Source organism: Erythrolamprus reginae, chromosome 1, assembly GCF_031021105.1.
Source record: "Erythrolamprus reginae isolate rEryReg1 chromosome 1, rEryReg1.hap1, whole genome shotgun sequence".
In the NCBI taxonomy this organism is placed as follows: domain Eukaryota; kingdom Metazoa; phylum Chordata; class Lepidosauria; order Squamata; family Dipsadidae; genus Erythrolamprus; species Erythrolamprus reginae.
Window position 1 is genome coordinate 360,775,741 of NC_091950.1, and position 17,962 is coordinate 360,793,702.

Genomic DNA, 17,962 nt, shown 5'->3' on the forward strand with positions numbered 1-17,962 from the left:
ATTTATACTATTATTATTATTAGTAGTAGTAGTATTAGTATTATTAGTATTAGTAGTAGTATATTTGTATGCCACCCCTCTCCGAAAACTAGCCGTAATACAGAATCTGTGACAATGCACTTTTCAGTTTTCACCAGATATGTATGATTCAGACCACAGTCGTCACAGCCAGACCACAGTCAAAAAGCCAGACAATATTATATTTTAAAGCAAAGGCTGTCAGGAGGTGGGCATGAAGACAAAAATGATGACATATCACAAATGTTTGTGTTGGATGTCTGGTAACTTTTTATTTTATGTACGCTGAGAGCATATGCACCAAAACAAATTCCTTGTGTGTCCAATCACACTTGGCCAATGAAATACTATTCTTTCTATTGTAACTTTAGTTTAAGATCAGGTTACTGGGACACAAGTTTCCAAAACTGTGTTAGGAAAAGTTAATCATTCAAAATTATATCTTAAAAATGGACAAAGGTTGACAAAATGTTGAATACTTAGCATACTAATTGAGGAGGTATGAGCTAACAATAAGTTGCTTTGCAAGATAGTCTTGGGATTCCAATTTCCATAGAATAATATGAGCATACAGTACTTGAAATAAAATTGGAGTTTTATTAAAGTGTACGGCCTCTATATCTCAGAACTAACTTATACTCTTCTTCCCTTTATCAGGGACTGCTGCATGCGGCTTGGGGACAACCAAGGCACATGACCCATCTCACTAAAAAGATTGTGTGAAAGTTTCAATTGATCAAAGCTAAGAATGGTGATAGAGGTCAGAATCTATAACCCATTTTGTAATTATCATTGCATAGGGAAGGTTGTAACTGGGATGGTAAGAAGACTGCATGAACGAATGAACAAAATGGAAAAAATAAAAGAAATATGTACTTTTGTATTCACATAATACCAGGTTGTTGATTGAGAATCCAAATTATTGATATGTAAGGTTATGTAATGTTACCTAAACATTAGGTAGCTGACTGGATTTGACATGAACAGTTTGAATTCCTTGGCCCTGAAAAATGTACAGGATTCTTGGCACTGGGAGCCCAGCCACCTGATCTTTAGATCCATGTCCCTCCTGGCTTGTTAAACGGCTCAGGAGATGTTGCATGAGTAGGTTCTAGCTGTGACTGACCTCAATAAAATAGTTTCATCTATGAAAAAGGTTCATATTATTTATCATTTATTATTTTATGGGAACACAGCAGAGCAGAATTTGAGAATCCTTTTTTTCACCTTTAAATTCCATAGTACATTTTCCTGATGCTGCTGATGTTTGTCCATCAAGAACATATACTGCAGAATAAAGGAAGAATACACTCTAAACAAGGAATTACATTTTTCTATCAAATGCATAATTCTATAATACATATAATTTTAGTAATTATCCTTAATCAGACTATTAGATAAAATAAAGTTATTAATACTTTTTCAAATATATTCTTTCAATAACTTCAGATAATTAATTACATGGAAAAACACTTGCACATTTTATATTTTTATTTTTATAAATCAAAAAGTAATTCCCGTGTCACTTGCAAAGTTTACATTTAGTAACTTGATAATATTCTTATAACAACATATATTACAAATGTTAATAATTTGATCTCTTAAAATAAATCAGATACAAATTATGATGCAAAGAAAGCTTATTGATGCATATTTTATCTATTTCGTGATTAATATAAAAGGGGTTAGGAAACATGAGGCCGATCCAAACTTGATATTATCGTATTATAACAAATACCATATTGAAATCAATACAATTTGGTTATTTAGAATTATAATATATAATAGTTATTTAGAATTATAAGATATATACAGTGGTACCTCTTCTTAAGAACTTAATTCATCCCGTGACCAGGTTCTTAAGTAGAAAAGTTCTTAAGTAAAAACAATTTTTTCCCATAAGAATCAATGTAAAACCAAATACAGATGTGTGCAAACCCACTAGGAAAGAAATAAAAGTTTGGAATTTGGGGGGGGGGAGGGAGGAGGAAGAAGAGGAGGAGAGTCGCTGCCGAAGGAAGATGAGGTGAGGGGAATAAAAAAAATCCAAAACTTTAAGGCTTTTTTTTTTAAAAAAAAGGGCACACGCCTCCAATATACCCAGCGTGAGGCTGCCTCCCATACACTGCCTCCCATACACTGGCTGCTGCTACCTGCTGCCTCTTCCTATGCATGCTGAAGGGCTCCCCTCTGCTCTCGCTTTGTAGCCTTTCCTTCGCTGTGGTGACTCCTCGGCTACCCAGAGCGAAGGGAGCATTTCTTTTCTCTGGGCGCTGGCAGAGGTTTATTCCCTGTCCAAGCGCCCAGAGAAAGGGAAATGCTTTGTTCGCTCTGGGCTGCCGAAGCCTCCTTAAGCACCACCGAAAGGTTCCTCTGGCCCAGATAGCCAGGATTAAAGGGGGAATGGCAGGAAACTGGCTGGGCCTTTGTGCCGCTCTCAAATTTCCTGGGAAATTTTTCCGGGCTCAGGTTCTTAAGTAAAAAATGGTTCTTAAGTAGAGGCAAAAAAAATCTTGAACACCCGGTTCTTATCTAGAAAACTTCTTAAGTAGAGGCGTTCTTAAGTAGAGGTACCACTGTAGTTAGTTAGAATTGTAAGATATAAAAAAAATATGGACTGACAGTGAAGAATTTGGAACTTAGAATTACAATGCTAAAAAAACTATTTAGGCTATTAAGTCCAAATCCTTGTCTGGTGCTGCAATCCAAATTAAATCATATCAGACAGATGGCTCTCTGCATGAACACATGCATCTCTCATTTCACTGGTTCCATTGTCAAACTAGTATTGATTCATTTATTTCTTGATTCTCGATTCCTTGATTCGTTCAATCATTCATTCTTCAAATTTATACAGTATAGATACCCTTCTCACACACAAAAATGAACAATAAATGTATAAAACAGTAATATATAAAATAATTACAAAGAAAATTTTTAAAACCATGATTAAAGGTTAAGAGAAGGCAACATATGTCAATAACAGTAAAGCGATCTAGAGTGTGTTTATGACACTTAATGGGAACCTGCCTTCCTATAACTTAAATCAGTTATTATTTACGGTAATTAAATCCACTAATAAGAAAGGTAATGGTCTTCCACGTGACATACTTTCAGGTATATGAACAAGGTATGTCCCTCAACCACCTTTTCTTATGGTGATCACACCACCTTCTTCCATCTCTCTTCAAAAATCTTACTTTCTCATCCTTTGATCATCATGCTAACCTTCTCTGAACCTGTTTTTAACTTCTCTGAAACCTTATGTGTGCTGCCCAGTCACAGCACTGAGCCAGAAAAAAAACAGTGGATTGATTATAAATCCCATGATTTGGAAATTATATGTCAGCTTGATGTAGCCTGAAATTGCATTTGTCTTCTATGCAGGATATCACATTGATGGCTCATACTTCGGTATACCTCTAATAAGCTTTCCATAATCATTATGTATTAATTACTATACAGAGTTGAACTAGGACAATGTTTTTGACTCAACTCTAGACAGCAGAAAATCATTTATTTATCAGCAATACAATTGACATTTAAAAAGTTACAGATGCATTAAAGATAGACAATTTTCATTAGAAAGATAGCAGCTTCAAAAAAGATATTTAAAAGATGTAAAAAAATGTATTTCCAAGTGAAATTTCTGTCACAACATTATCTTGTAAACATGATCTCCAACCTTAAGTGTTCCTGTTTTATCAACTCCAAAGTACCATCCAAAAAGAGGGCTTGATTTATATATATGCTTTTCAGAAGGTTCACACAAGCGGTAACTATTAGAAAAAATAAGGTCATAATGAATTACTCATAAAATAATTAAAATAAGCAGATAACATTTTATTATAAAAAGCTAACAAGCTAGGTTTCTTACATGCCTGAAATTCCAGATTATTACAAAAATCTCACAATCACATAGTAACAACTATTTTGAAAGCCTAAAATTAAAGCTGAAATCTAAACATAATTTGGACTATTGTTAAACTGAACTCAGTGGGACTTTAGTATAACATACATCCTTAAAAGTTGCACTGTACTTGAAATTGTATTTTTCATTTTTTAAATTGAATAATATTCATTTCAATTATTAGGATTAAGAACATTAAAGAGGAAAACTAAGTGAGACAATTTAAACATTGAAGATGAACTGCCTACCTATATCCTGGGACACATATATTTGCCTTCATTCATGAAATGCCTAATATTATTAACTAACTCTGAAGTAAAAAAAATTCAAAAAACAAGGAAATTTTGCTATTGCAATTGCTTCACTTTCTCCAACCTGCTTTCCTCAAGGCACACTGGGAATGTAATTGCCAGCCAGGAAACCGAAGTCGCATCTCATTTGGAGGGTACCAGTTTGTGGAAGGTTGTTCTCAATAAACTTTAGCCCTCTCATATGTGCAAAGATAATTGTCACCACATTTGAAAAACAAAATGAAACACAATCATTCACAAAGTACAGAAACACATGTACAATCAAGTACACGTGTTTGTGTACTTTCAGATCAATTTTGGTTCCTGGTAACTGCCTAGAGAAATCCCTGTAGGGTTTTCTGGCAACATTGCTGGAATTGGTTTACCACTGCCTTCATTCTAGGGCTGTTCCAGTGTATGACTGGGACAAGATCACCCAACTGCTTTGTGCCTAAGATGGAACTAGAATTCACAGACTCCCAGTTGCTAGCCTAATATCCAAATTACATTAAACTGGCTTTCATCAGAAATTCCAAAATATTTTTGTTACCTTTTCAAAGTATTAAGAGGTTCTTTTCGGTCTATGATGCCAGTATCTGGATCAACTGTTGTAAGAATACACCTACAATGAGAAAGTTGAATGAGGTAACAACAGCCTTAAATTATTTGCAGCCATGAAATACAATAATAAAAATTTCATACCTGGGACAGGCCACTACCCCTCTCATTTGTACACTTCCAATTATAATATCATTCCAGGTGTCCTACAAAAATATAATGGTTAAGTCCAAGACAATTCAACTGCTCATATGAATTTTAAATTATTACAAACTTTCTGACATGAATGTAAATGTTATAAAAGAGACCAATTAAAAAGAAAGAATAATACTTCTGAGTGATGCATTTAATAGATGAAGGTCAGATTATATTCCCTGCTTTGAGTTTTAACCATGCAATTTTACAGAATATCAATTTATATAAAGTCTGAAAATAAAGTGAAAAACCTGGTAGTAACTTAATATCTGTACATTATAACTACTTACACTTGTATCTGCAAAACATTAGTCAAGCTTTCCTACTTGAACAGCCTGAAATTCTGTTCCGTAAATGGTATTTGCTTGCCCATTTGAGGCAATTTTATTTGGAACATTCCCAGCTGCAGAAAGTATGGGGACAATTTCCTTACCTTTTTCAATCCCCTGCACCAGCTCCCCAATTTTCAGGAAGTCTCCTAACCCAGGTGTCCTCAACTCCTGGCCCATGGCCCACTACTGGACGGTGGCCTGTTTGAAACTGGGCTGCACAAGCGATGGGCAGGCACGCACGCACAGCTCCACTTGTACAAATGTCAGGTGCTTGGGCTTACGTGTGAAGCTCCTGTTGTGTTGGTGCCTGCCACTCACACAGAACCATCCCCTCTCCCCACACTCCCCATTAGGCTGCCAAGCCAGAAAGCTTGGGGTCTGCTATCCTAACCTTCCAGAGATGATTTTGATGAAGGGCATTGATAAAAGAGAAGAACCAGAAAAAAATCATGCTGGATCAGAAGCCTTTTTGCAAATCTGCCAGCAAAGAAAACTTTGAAATTATCTATCTGTCTATATATGTGTGAGTGAAACACAACAGTATGGTGAATATGCCTGGTTGATATAGGAATCATCAATACTGCTTTTTCCTACATATTAAAATGACTATTGTTTTTGGAATTAATTTTACTTATGAAAACCAACCTTTAACCTAATCTTATAGTTGTGAAACTCTATGTTGCCTCACAAGTTCTAAAGGAAAAAAAGCTTCCTTTCCCTGCAAAGACAACTGGCAATAGCATGAACTTTTCCCCAATTTAGTGCCTGCAATATGTTCATTTTCTAGACTTCCAGCCAACTTCATGGCTGATTCCTGTGAGAAGTACAAGTTTTAAAATGTTTTATTAAATGGTTACATGCATAGGTAACTGCAAAATTATTCTACATGTATACTAAAAAGTTATGTCCAGCCTTACCTCCTCATTAGGACCACAACCAGTGACCAAAATGCTTGGCCTGAAGTTATTTATTTTAACTTTCTTCTCCAATCTGGAATTAAGTTCTTCCAAAGAAGCTTCCGAGAGTAGCATGACAGGACTACAGTCAGAATAGGCTATCTAGAGAAGCATGAGAAAGAGAAGAACAATGCCAAAACATTTACACAAAATACAGAGAGATGGTCAGTTTGTAGCACAAAACAAGGCAGCCTCAAAATAATTGTCTGTACAGTGGTGGGGGGGGGAATCTTTGTTTAACAATCACTTGTTCAACAATAATTCAAGGTTATGACAACTTTGAACAAATGGTAGTTAAGATCAGTCCTTGCAGCTCCTGGTACTGCAGCATCTCTATGGCCCAGGCATTTGGCATGTGGCTCAATATTATGTTGCAGTGAGCCATGGTCACATAGTTCCAATTTCCAATGCTCCCTGCAACCTTCTCACAAGCAAAATCAAATGGAAAAGCCGGCAGGAAGTCAGATGTGATGTCATGTGAGGTCCCTGTTTAACTATGTTATAATCCCAGGTCCTATCACTAAGCAGCATAGTCATATCACGTTGTGGCTTATAACTCATGGCTTGGCAATGGCAATCCCAATCTGAATTGCCATTGCTAACCAAAGACTATTTGTGTTATCCAGAAGCCTCATTAAATGATGTATTAAAATATCTGATCACAGCCATTTGCTGAAGAAGTAGTAGATTTGTCACATGATAATCAAATCTATTCAGGTTTTACAACAAAGAATACAGCCAGCCACCACTTGGAAACTGATTACAAAGGCTGCTTTTCTTGCAAAAGGATCTCCCATACAGTGGTATTTTTTAAAACATGTATTACATTATATTTTTCTTTTGGTATCAATCGTCATTCCTATGCAGAGAATGTATAAGTGTACATTTTTTAAAAAGTAATGACATATTTAAGGAAACTCAGTTGCCTTTTTCTTGACAGAATTATAGAAATAGTCTAGTATTCCCTTCTTATGGGATGTTTTTGATTTTGCACTCCTCTCTATTGCCCTGATTCTGCCTGGTAACCTTTCATTAAAATATTAATCACTATAGGTCCAATTGTGTATAGTGTTTGGAGATTAGCTGTGTTTGTATGTGCATATATTATTGAATATGACTAATAATTACACAGTTAAATATACTCACAGTTTTGAGTACATATTAAAAAAGAATATGAGTTGGTTGAAAAACAGATCCATTTATACTATAAAATGTACCACTCACCTTATCAGTGGGACGAAAAGGTTCCAGTAAATCTTTTGAATTCCTTGGAATCATATTTGGTTCAAAACAAACCAAGTGGTATGCTTCTGACTTTAGGTAGGCTGTAATCCATTGAGCGGCATCTTCTCCACAATCTCTGCCTTGAACATCAAAGCCAAATAACCTAAAAGAATTGTGAAAGGCATTAATAAGATTTCTACTAGACACTACATTTACATTTTCTTATTTATACCCATTCAAACAACAAGCATACATTGTATTTGTCAGCCGGGGGCCAGTGTTCCCTCTAATTTTTTTTCGGGGTGAGCGGAAAAATATAGTGTCTGAGCGGCAGTCCCTTTGGGAATGGGCGGCATATAAGTATAAAGAAAGGAAGGAAGGAAAGAAAGAAAGAAGAAAGAAAGAAAGTGTGGGCGTGCGCTATCACACATGAGCGAGTTCTTGCATCCATAATCCTATGTCTCCCTCCCTCTTTCCTCCCTCCCTCTTTCCTTTCTATCTCTCCCTCCCTCTTTCCTCCCTTCCTCTTTTCTTTGTATCTTTCTCTCCCCCTGCCTTTCTCCAAGCCCTTCCTTTTCCCTCACCTATCTAACTACCCCCTCTCCCTCCTTTCTATCTCTCCCTCCCCCTTTCTCTCTCTCCCTTCATCTTTCTTTCCCTCTCTCTCTCCATCCCTCTTCCTTTCTCTCTTCCTTCCTTCCTTCCTCTCTTTTTTGCTCTTTCTCTCTCCTTCCCTCCATCCCTCTATGTCTTCCCCTCTCCCTCCTTCCCCCCTCTCTCTCTTGCTTTCTTTCCATCTCTTTCTCTCTTGCTTTCTTTCTCTCTCATTCTCTCTCCCCTCCTTTTTCTCTCTCTCTCTTTCTCTCTCGTTCACCACGCCAGCAACAGAGAGAAAAAGAGAGAGAGAGAGAGTGGAGGGCACTGTTGCCTTCGCCTCCACCCGGCTCTGCAGCTAAGAGGCAGCAACCATCAACCCCCTCGCCCTCCCAGACGTCCCCAGCGCCCGGGACTGTGTGGCTTTCCGCCATGAAGAAAAAACAGCTCCGGCAGCAGGGAAAAGTCGGCCGGGCTTCGGGAGCGCCTGCCCTGCCTCTACTGCAGCCCCCTTGCTGGAAGTCTGGGACGAAAGCGCTCCCAGCGAAGGGGTTGCGAGAGGGGCGGGGTGGGCATTCCCGAAACGGACAGAGAACGCCCTCTCTCGCAGCGAAAGCGCTCCCAGCCAGGGGGCTGCGAGAGAGGGCTTTCTCCGTCCGTTTCGGGAAAGCCCGCCCCGCCCCTCTCGCAGCCCCCTGGCTGGGAGCACTTTCGTCCCGAGGAGCTGAAGCCGCCGCCGCCGCCGCGAGAGAAGTCGCGCCCCAAGGCAGGGGGTGGCGGAGGAGGAGAGGGGGTGGATCGCAGGGCCGAGAGGCCAGGAGCGCGAGGGGGCCGGAGGCACCATGGAGAGGCAGGGGCAGCCGCAGCTCCCTTCTACTGCCCGCGCCTCCCAGCGCGCCCCCCCCCGCGGGCTGGCAGGGGGATGGGGAGCGCGCGACCGAGGAAAAGGGTGCGCGGGGGGGTATTTTGGAGAGAGCGGGCGCTTACGCGCGCAGCTTACAGGAGACAGTGCCGGGGGCTAGAGTCTAGTGGCCCAAAGCCTGGCGGCATAGATGTCTTCAGATTCTTAAGGAGGCGAGGAAGGTGGAAGCAATACGAATCTCTGGGAGGGGAATTGATTCTAGAGGGCCAGAGGCCCCAGAGACAAAGCTCTCCTCCTAGGTCCTGCCAAGCGACATTGTCTAGTTGACGGGATCTGGAGAACGCCGACACTGTGGGACCTAACCAGTCGCTGAGACTCATGCGGCAGGAGGCGGCCCCGCAAGTAATCTTGCCCAATGCTGTATAGGGCTTTATAGGTCATAACCTATAAAAAATTGTGTCTGGAAACCAATCGGCAACCAATGCAGTCACCACCTTCTCAACAACCTTTCCAATGCAGGAAAAGTGGGAGACTGGACAATAGTTGTTGAATCCAGGGAAAGCTTTTTGAGTAGGAAGCACATAATTGCCTCCTTGTAGGGAGCCGGAAAGGACCCCTCCTCAAAGAAGTGTTGACAATCTCCTGGACCCAGCTCCGTGTCACCTCCCTGCCGTCCGAAACCAAGAAACAAACGGGTGGCGGAACTCACAGCTCCCATGGCCTTGTCCATTTCATCAGGTGTTACCAAGTCAAACTCCTTCTCCTCCCTTTGGGACCTTACTAGACCCAAATGGGGTGAAGCAGGGTCACATGCGCATGCAGGGGACAGGACATGGGAAGGGTCAAGTGCGCATGTATGGGGGGCAGGGGGAGCATGGGGGGTCATGCATAATGCATTGCATACTTGGTGCTGGTACTGGCAGCCAGTAACATTTTTCCCTCTTCCAGAAGACTCAGAAAGTCTCTAGAGGGGGTTGGGAAAATGCTAACAAAGTTTATGTGCTTTTCTTCTTCCCCGCAAAATCTTTATGTTCCATAAATAAAATTTTAACTCCTGTTTTCTTTAAATAACTTTCCCCTCTTGTCTCAAAGATCTTATTATCTTCCAAGTCCATTTGTAATTGCATGAAATAACTCCAGTAAATCTCTTATATTTCAGTTTAAATGGGAACCTTTATGAATACAATACTGTATTTCTATTTATTTAAATTGTAATTGTTAAACCCACCTTAGAAATCACTTCAGTTTATCCCCAGAAGGATTTTGTTCATCTTGCTGTAACTTTTGGTTCCAGTAACAAGTCCAAGCACTTCACAGGTCTTAAACCAAACATTTTCTTTAAATTAGCCAGCTTGTGTTCTGCTATCAACTATTGTGCAACTGGTATGTAAACAAGACAGATTTTCCCACGCAGGAACTTCTACTAATTAACTTCAAAGTCTAACTTGATTTCACAAAGTCTTAGCATTTAAAAAAACATTTACAGAAAAAAATCTGAAATTGTCTCCTTGCTATATTTAAAAGAAATTACAAAAAAATGAAGATCTTGCAAAGCTGGAAGAATGTGATGCTGTTCCTTTTTAAAGAAACTCTTTCGATTTCTAAGGTTTTTCAATCTTAAAGGAGCAATGAGAAAAGTAAAATTTCAAAGTGATGAAAAGGGTGAGGTCTGTAGAATCTGGAGGCATAAAAGGCTACATTTATGTTTCAAAGCATGATGGGACCCACAACTTCCACCAATTGTAGTTGATTGCAAAAATGATGGTCTCTATTGTCTACTCACAAAAACCAACTCTCTGAAGTACATATGGCCAATCTCCAGATCTGTTTCTTCCAGAAAACATTTTAGAAGTCCGGATCTCATTTGCAGCTGCCTATTTGAGCCATAATTCCCTTACAAGCAGGAGTGGGTTCCTCCTGGTTTGCCTGAACCTGTAGCAACCCGATGGTGACATCATAATGATGTCACCAAACTGGATTGATTGGTGCCAATCCATGGGCGCCTCCATCTTTTTAAAAATAAATTACATTCGAAAAAATAATTATTCTGAGCATGCTCAGAATATAAGTTCTGGCACTGTGCATGTGGTCACCGTCTTTTTTTCTTAGTTTTTTTCCTGATTTTTCGTTACTGCGTATGTGAGCGCCCACAAGGCACGACCACATGGTGAGGAAAGGAGGGAGCGAACCGGTAGCAAAGTAAGTTGGAAATCACCCCTGCTCACAACCACTGGTTCTCATGCCTCACCAGAAGCGTTCTCCAAATAATCTTTAAGTAAGTACCATGATGTTTGTATATATGAATGAGGATTGAAGAAGGGGATGGAAACTACATCCGTATAAGATTCAAACATAAATTAAATATGATAAGCTGTTGGTGGGATGGGGAAAAAAGACACCATGCCACAAAATCTATAGCAATTCTGCTGGTAATAGAGGGAAGCTTGTCCATCTTGCTTCTGAAATGTAAAGAACTAAAGGCAGGAACAATAATGTGTCCTGCCTCTCCAATGATAAGTTACATTTACTCAAAAGAACAGATTAATTATGTTGAATCTTTGAATCAATCTTGTTGGTCTTTCCATAGGGATACCAACAAGGACATAGATCCTAAACTGGTTTATTATAGTCAGTTGGCCCAAGATTGACCTAATGAGGTTTAAGATACGTGTGACTAGCATCTCTTTAAGCATTCTATAGATGAAATCATGGAGATACTAGACCGGGTTAGAAATGTAGAACTGTGAAGGGTTTTAATGTTGTACTTTTTCTAAATATAAGTCACTTTTTCCCTGTTGTTTGAGAAGTTGAAAAAACATAAAAGAAAAAAGTACCTGCAATCCCGTACTGGATTTTTGGTTGACAATCTGACTGGAATATGACAGTCCTTCATTTCTGGAGCACTCAAAGTCAAATAGCCATTTTGATTGGTGATAGAGACCAATACTAGTCGAGGCTCTTGTCGAGCAGTCACCATGTGTCCATCTTCCTTTATCACAAGCCAACATCTAAGTTAAAAACATATAAAACATATAAATACTGAAAATCAATCCAACCTTTCAAAAGGTATATGCTGACATGTGAACAGTACACAGTAGACTACTAATTTAGCATTAATTTCCAATCTATTTTCAAAGACTGAATGAATAAGTTCGACTTTAAGGACTCAGGTGACTTTAACCTATTCTGAACTGGAAAAACAGTGTATATGCAATTTCTTACCACCAGAAACATATTCGATAGGTGAAAATAGAGTACATTTCTTAATATAAGACTGGCACTAGTAGCCTAGTGGCATTTTCTAGTTCTTCCTGCTCATGACTTATGGGTCGCTTTTCAGCAATGTTCTACAGTTCTGAGGGAGAAGCAGATGCAAAAAGGAACAACCAAGATCTAGCTCTACCCACAATGTCAATTTGATCTCTCAACCCCCTAAAAATGTTAAGTGTAAATTGCTCACTTTTGCTTTTAAGAGAAAAAAGGCTCTTAACTAGGCCTTTTGAAAGCTTATCCAGAGAGTAACTCTGCCAGGAAATGCATCACAGCAAAATGAAAAAAGAAGAAAATTCATCTAGCAGAGCATTTGCATCAGAGTAAGAAAAGGGGAAAGAAATTATTGGACAAACATAAAAGAAGCTGGCATTACAATTAAGCATTCAAAAATTATATCTTTATCGTTGTAAACAATAAACTTGGTCAAATTTCTACAAAGCAACTCACATTTTTCTATTATCTTTATTTTGCTAATTGCAGGAGTCTTAATATCAAGAGGGGAAAGGAATGATAATAAATTGAATGCAACTTTCCAGAAGTAATCATAATTACTTCATAATTTAATCTTGATCAAATCAGTATGGGGTATCCTTATTCATCATATCAGAATTTAAAAAAATCAAATCCTACAAAAGGGGGCATTGAAACAATTAAATCCAATTCTTTGCTTTCTGCAAAAATTCTACAATTCACTAGTCTACAGCCAGATATATCTACAGCCATCACATATCTGAGGATAATTCCCTTATAGTCACTCTTAATTTGAAGTATGGAATAGTGAAATAGTAAAATAGTAAAAACTATTCTTCTAATACTTACTGTTTTAATTCTGAGTCAATGTTTTTTCATCTAAAGCTTTTATGAGATGATCACTGTGTTTTAGCCACATGTAATTTATAGATATCTAAAGGTAACTAGTTGCCACTTTTTCGCTCCATAAGACGCAGTTTTTTTTCCTCCCAAAGTAGGATGAAAAATCAGCCTCGTCTTATGGAGCGAAGATGCAGGCAGGGAGGGGGGGGAGGCTGCGAATTCGGAAGCGCCATCCTGCCGGCTGGCTAGCTGCTGCCTGGCCCACCGTTCCCCGTAAGCTGCGCCCGTGAGCAGGCGTGCACCCCCAAATACACCCGAGCGCCCTTTTCCACGGGCGCGCGCTCCCCATCCCCCTGCCAGCCCGCGGGGAGGTGGGCGGGGGCGGGGAGGTGTGGCAGTAGGAGTAAAGGGAGCCGCGGCCACCCCTGCCTCCCCACGGTGCCTCCGGCCAAATGCGCCCCTGGCTTCTCCACGCTGCCCTATTGCCCGCCCGATCCGCCTCCTCTCCTCCTCTGCCACCTCCTGCGTTGGGGCGCGATCTGCCTCCTCTCCTCCGCTGCCTCCTCCTGCCTTGGGGCGCAATCTGCCCCCTCTCCAACGTCGCTGCCTTCTGCCTTGGGGCGCGATCCGCCCCCTCTCCTCCGCCGCCGCCTTCTGCCTTGGGGCGCGATCCGGGAGTCTGGGACAGGGTGGCTTTACGCCATGAAGAGAAAACGGCCGACTTTTTCCTGCTGCCGGAGCCGTTTCCTCTTCATGGCGCAAAGCCACACAGTCTCGGACTCCGGGATTGCTCGCCCAAGGCAGGAAGCGGCGGAGGAGGAGAGGGGGCGGATCGCGCCCCAAGGCAGAAGGCGGCGGAGGAGGAGGAGAGGGGGCGAATCGCGCCCCAAGGCAGAAGGCAGCCATCTGCCCAGACAGAAAGGAAACAAGAGAGAGAAAGTGAGAAGAAGAGAAAGAGGGGGAGAGAGAAAGAGAGAGGGGGAGAGAGAGAAAGAGAGGGAGAGGGAGAAAGAGAGTGGGAGAGGGGGGAGAGATAGCAAGAGAGGGAGAGAGAGAAAGAGAGAGGGAGAGGGGGGAGAAAGAGGGAGAGGGGGGAGAGATAGCAAAAGAGAGAGAGAAAGAGAGAGGGAAAGGGGGAGAGAGGGGGGAGAGAAAGAGAGAGGGAGGGAGAGAGAGGAGATAAAGAAAGAGGAGAGAGAGAAAGGAAGAGAAAGAAAGAAAGAGGGATAGAAAGAGAGAGAGAGTGAGAGATGCTCAGTGAGCCTTTCTTTGAAGTTGCCTTTCTTTCTTTCTTTCTTTCTTTCTTTTTCTCTCTTGCTCTCTTGCTCTTTCATTCTTTTTTCTTTCTCTTGCTTTCTTTCTCTACTTCCTTCCCTCATTCCATTTCTTTCATTCCCCCTCTCTATTTTTCTTTCTCTTTCATTTTCTTTCTTTCTCTCTTTCTTGCTCTTTTTCTTTCTCTCTTTTACCTTCCCTTCCTCTATTTCTTCTTTTCTTTCTCCTTCCTACCTTCTTCCCTCCCTCCCTTCAGTCCTTCCTCTCTCCCCTTTCATAAGTTTCCTTGCTTCCTTCCTCTGTTCCTGTCCCTTCCCCCTTTCTTTCCTTCCTTCCTTCCTTTCCTCCCTCCATTTCTTGCTTTCCTTTTCCTTCCTCCCTTCTTCCCTCCCTCACTCCCTTCTTTCACTCCTTCCTCTCTTCCTCTCCCCTTTTTGGCTCAAAATATTTTTTTTCTATTTTCCTCCTCTAAAATCTAGGTGCGTTTTATCAGCAGGTGCGTCTTATAGAGCGAAAAATACGGTATACACTTCTCAAGTATTTTTATTATTACATATATTTTATCTTCGTCCAAAACGTTTTTCAAACAATTGCAAGGCACTTCAAACAGTCAGTCAAAATAGCCTGGGGAGAAGATGTCATCTGTTTGTTTTCAAATAGCCGTGCATGTGCACACAAACTTGAAACTATTGTCAAAACATATTCTCACTTTACATATGGAAACCAACTTCAGCCTTGCCAAAATAAACTATGGCAGTAGCCTGGTTTAGTGATGTAAACATTTGGGACTACTACAGATTCTGTAAATCGCTTAGCGAGGGCTATAAAAGCACTATAAAGCAGTATATAAGTCAATGCTATTGCTATTGCTAGTAAACTTTAATCTTAAAATCAACTATCTCATTTTTTTTCTTGCTTAGCAGCGTGGAAATCACTAAAATTCATTTTATCGTTTTAGGAAATCACAATATACAAAGTGAGGATTCATTTTTGATTGATTTTTGTTTGCCTGGCAAGGAAAGAAACACAAGAAGGGGCAGGAAAATATAGATAGGTCACCCAGGAAAGAGGCTTGTCTAAAATTGACAATTTTAACCAGACAAATTAAAGCCCTGACTGGAAGAACCATTAATTAATGCACAAATACACACCAAGAAAAGGAGAACAAAAAATGTGGGTCGCTTCAAACCTTGATGGCTTGATTCTGGATTAATGTTTTACTCCGAGGTTTCTAAACCAGGGGTTGCTACTTCATGTGTTGCCTAATGTCAGTTCTGAGAACGTGATCCGAAATTCAGAGCAGCTACACCAAGTATTGGTAACGCCAGGAATTTGCTTGAAATCAACGCCCCATTTAGGCAGTTAAGAGGGATTCTTTCCCAGCCAAAACAACAGGCTTGTAGGTTGTAAGTCGAGGACTTTGCGTTTCTGGCATGGTTGTAAGTCAAGGACTTAACATTCCTGCTTGAGCAGGGGGTTTAACTAGATGACCTACAAGGTCCCTTTCAACTCTTATAAAAAAACAAACTGACTGACAAACAAACATAGACATAATTTCTCTCATGCCCCATTTCCCACCCCGAACCTCCGCCCCCCCTACCTGTCGCGCAGATCTCCGTCCCGGAGCCCCAGCTTCGTCACTTCGGCCTGCTGCACGGCGACCCCCTTGCAAGACTTGATCGGGTAGATGAAAAGGCCCGTCACCGTGCCCACTTGCTTCAACCGCAGCGGCCTCCGCCGGTCCCTCCACCGCCAGCACCAAGCCGCGGCCATTCCCACCGTAACAAGCGCAGCCAGAGCGGCGGAAGCAGAGAGCGGGCTGAGCCCGAACTTCGTCAGGGAAAACGAACGGGAGCCTGTCATGGCGGCGGCGACGACGACCCCAGCAGAACCGTGCAGAAACAACGCTGTAGCGGGGGCGGGAAGGATTTGAGAGCGCCTAGTTTTGGGACAGGCGGGGCTACCCTTCAACGAGGCCGCTGAGCCGGGCTGGAGCTCAGCCGAATAAGCCTTACAGGGCTAGCAGAGGGGCTGGGTTTACTTAGCGGCTCTTGTTGCGCCTTGGCTGGCCCGCCCATGAGCACAACGTGGGGTTACTTTTAAGGCATGTAGTGTCTAAAAAGCCAACCTCATAACGCCCGTCGTTTAAATAAAAGGCAGGCTGGGACCTCGTTAAACAGAATCGTGCACCAGAATTTGGAACGAAAACAGTTGAATCCAAGCGGGGGGCTGGATTTCTGAGGAAAATGACTTTCGAGTTTCCTTCCAACTTTTATTATTCTGCATGAAAACTTGACGGGTTGCTTTTGATCCTCCAGCTGCCTCCATATCGGTAATGAGATATGTTCATGCAATGTGCACCGGGGGAAATCTCAAAAGTAGCATAAAAGCAACCTAGGTCGGAGTCCAGGTCCTGTGTGCATTTTTTCATGTAAACACCAAGTTATATAACACCTAATCTAGGTGTTTTCTCCACAACCAAAGCATCCCACACAGGTGCAAACCTCCACCACCACCACATGACTTTCTGGATTGTTAATTGATTGTTAATTGCTTGTGGGCTCAGTAAACAAATATTGCTATCCATATTAGTGGTATGCCAACCAGTGATGGACTTCCAAAATTTTTACTACCACACTGGCCTTGGCTTATGCATTTTGTTTCAACATCTTTCAGTGCAAATTAGGTGCTCCGGAGCTCCATTTTTTGCTACCTCACTATGTTCTCTCCTGTCCAGGTAGTAGCCCACCTGATTGAAGGAAAAATCCATTGTGTATAAAATAATTTAAGTTTTATTTTAAGAATATCAGTATTTACTGTCTGTAGTTTGTGTCTTTAACAAGATTAGGATTTCCTGTTTTTCCTTATCTTGTGACTGTCATTTTGGGATCTGTTTTTAACAAGACAAATGTTTGCTGATTAACAAGATAAATGTTTGCTGTTTACCAAGATAAATGTTTGCTGTTTACCCAATAAACTATTCATCTCCGGGAGAGGGAGGCAGGATGTGGACCATATTTGGGCAAGGAATTCTGTGTGATAAGTTGAGGAATTCTATGTACCTTTGTGAACCTATATAACCTGCTCTTTAGCTTCTGTACAAGTGTCTCTTCCCTTGTGAAGAGTACCCGCTTTGCAAACCGTTTTGCGGAGAGGGGCGGCATACAAATCTAAATAATAAATAAATAAATAAATACCCAGAGAGAATAAACATTTCTGTTCTCTTTGTCCAAACGTCTCGTGTGAACTTTTTCATAAAATTTCAGCGCACACGATTATCTACTATATAAAGTATATGTACACACATGTACAAAGTATATGTACACACAGCTCTGCTAAAATTATACACATTCAAACTCATTTATTGCTATAGGGAAAAACATGCCCAGAGCCCATAAGAGGAAAAAAGAAAAAAAATCAAACTTTTGCTACTGGTACTGTGTACCTGACCATGCCCACAGGAGCCCATCACTGATGCCAACATACCACTTATTTTCATTCAGAATTCATTTTCCCTTTCTCAACAACTGATTGCAAGAAACATGCCCACATTTGTCCGTTTGTTTGTTTATTAATTGAGTTGAAAGGGACCTTGCAGGTAATCAAGTCAAACCCCCTGCTCAAGCAGGAAACCCTACACCTCCAGTCCATTCTCCTCTTGA

General features: G+C 41.1%; 1 protein-coding gene across 2 annotated transcripts; it reads right to left on the minus strand.

Annotated features, from left to right (window-relative positions):
• Window positions 1-1,170: 1,170 nt before the first annotated feature.
• On the minus strand, window positions 1,171-16,478 carry LOC139157532 (mitochondrial amidoxime reducing component 2-like). Of its 2 annotated transcripts, XM_070734377.1 has the most exons (8): window positions 15,901-16,367; window positions 11,774-11,947; window positions 7,484-7,646; window positions 6,221-6,361; window positions 4,921-4,982; window positions 4,769-4,840; window positions 3,704-3,797; window positions 1,171-1,305 (listed from the first exon to the last, which is right to left on the minus strand). In XM_070734377.1, exons 1-8 carry the CDS (start codon window positions 16,161-16,163, stop codon window positions 1,201-1,203), a joined length of 1,074 nt encoding a protein of 357 aa, XP_070590478.1. In that variant the 5' UTR covers window positions 16,164-16,367; the 3' UTR covers window positions 1,171-1,200. The 2 variants fall into 2 exon arrangements, with proteins under 2 accessions (XP_070590478.1, XP_070590479.1); XM_070734378.1 differs by lacking the exon at window positions 1,171-1,305 and having other exon boundaries at window positions 3,502-3,797; window positions 15,901-16,478.
• Window positions 16,479-17,962: the final 1,484 nt, after the last annotated feature.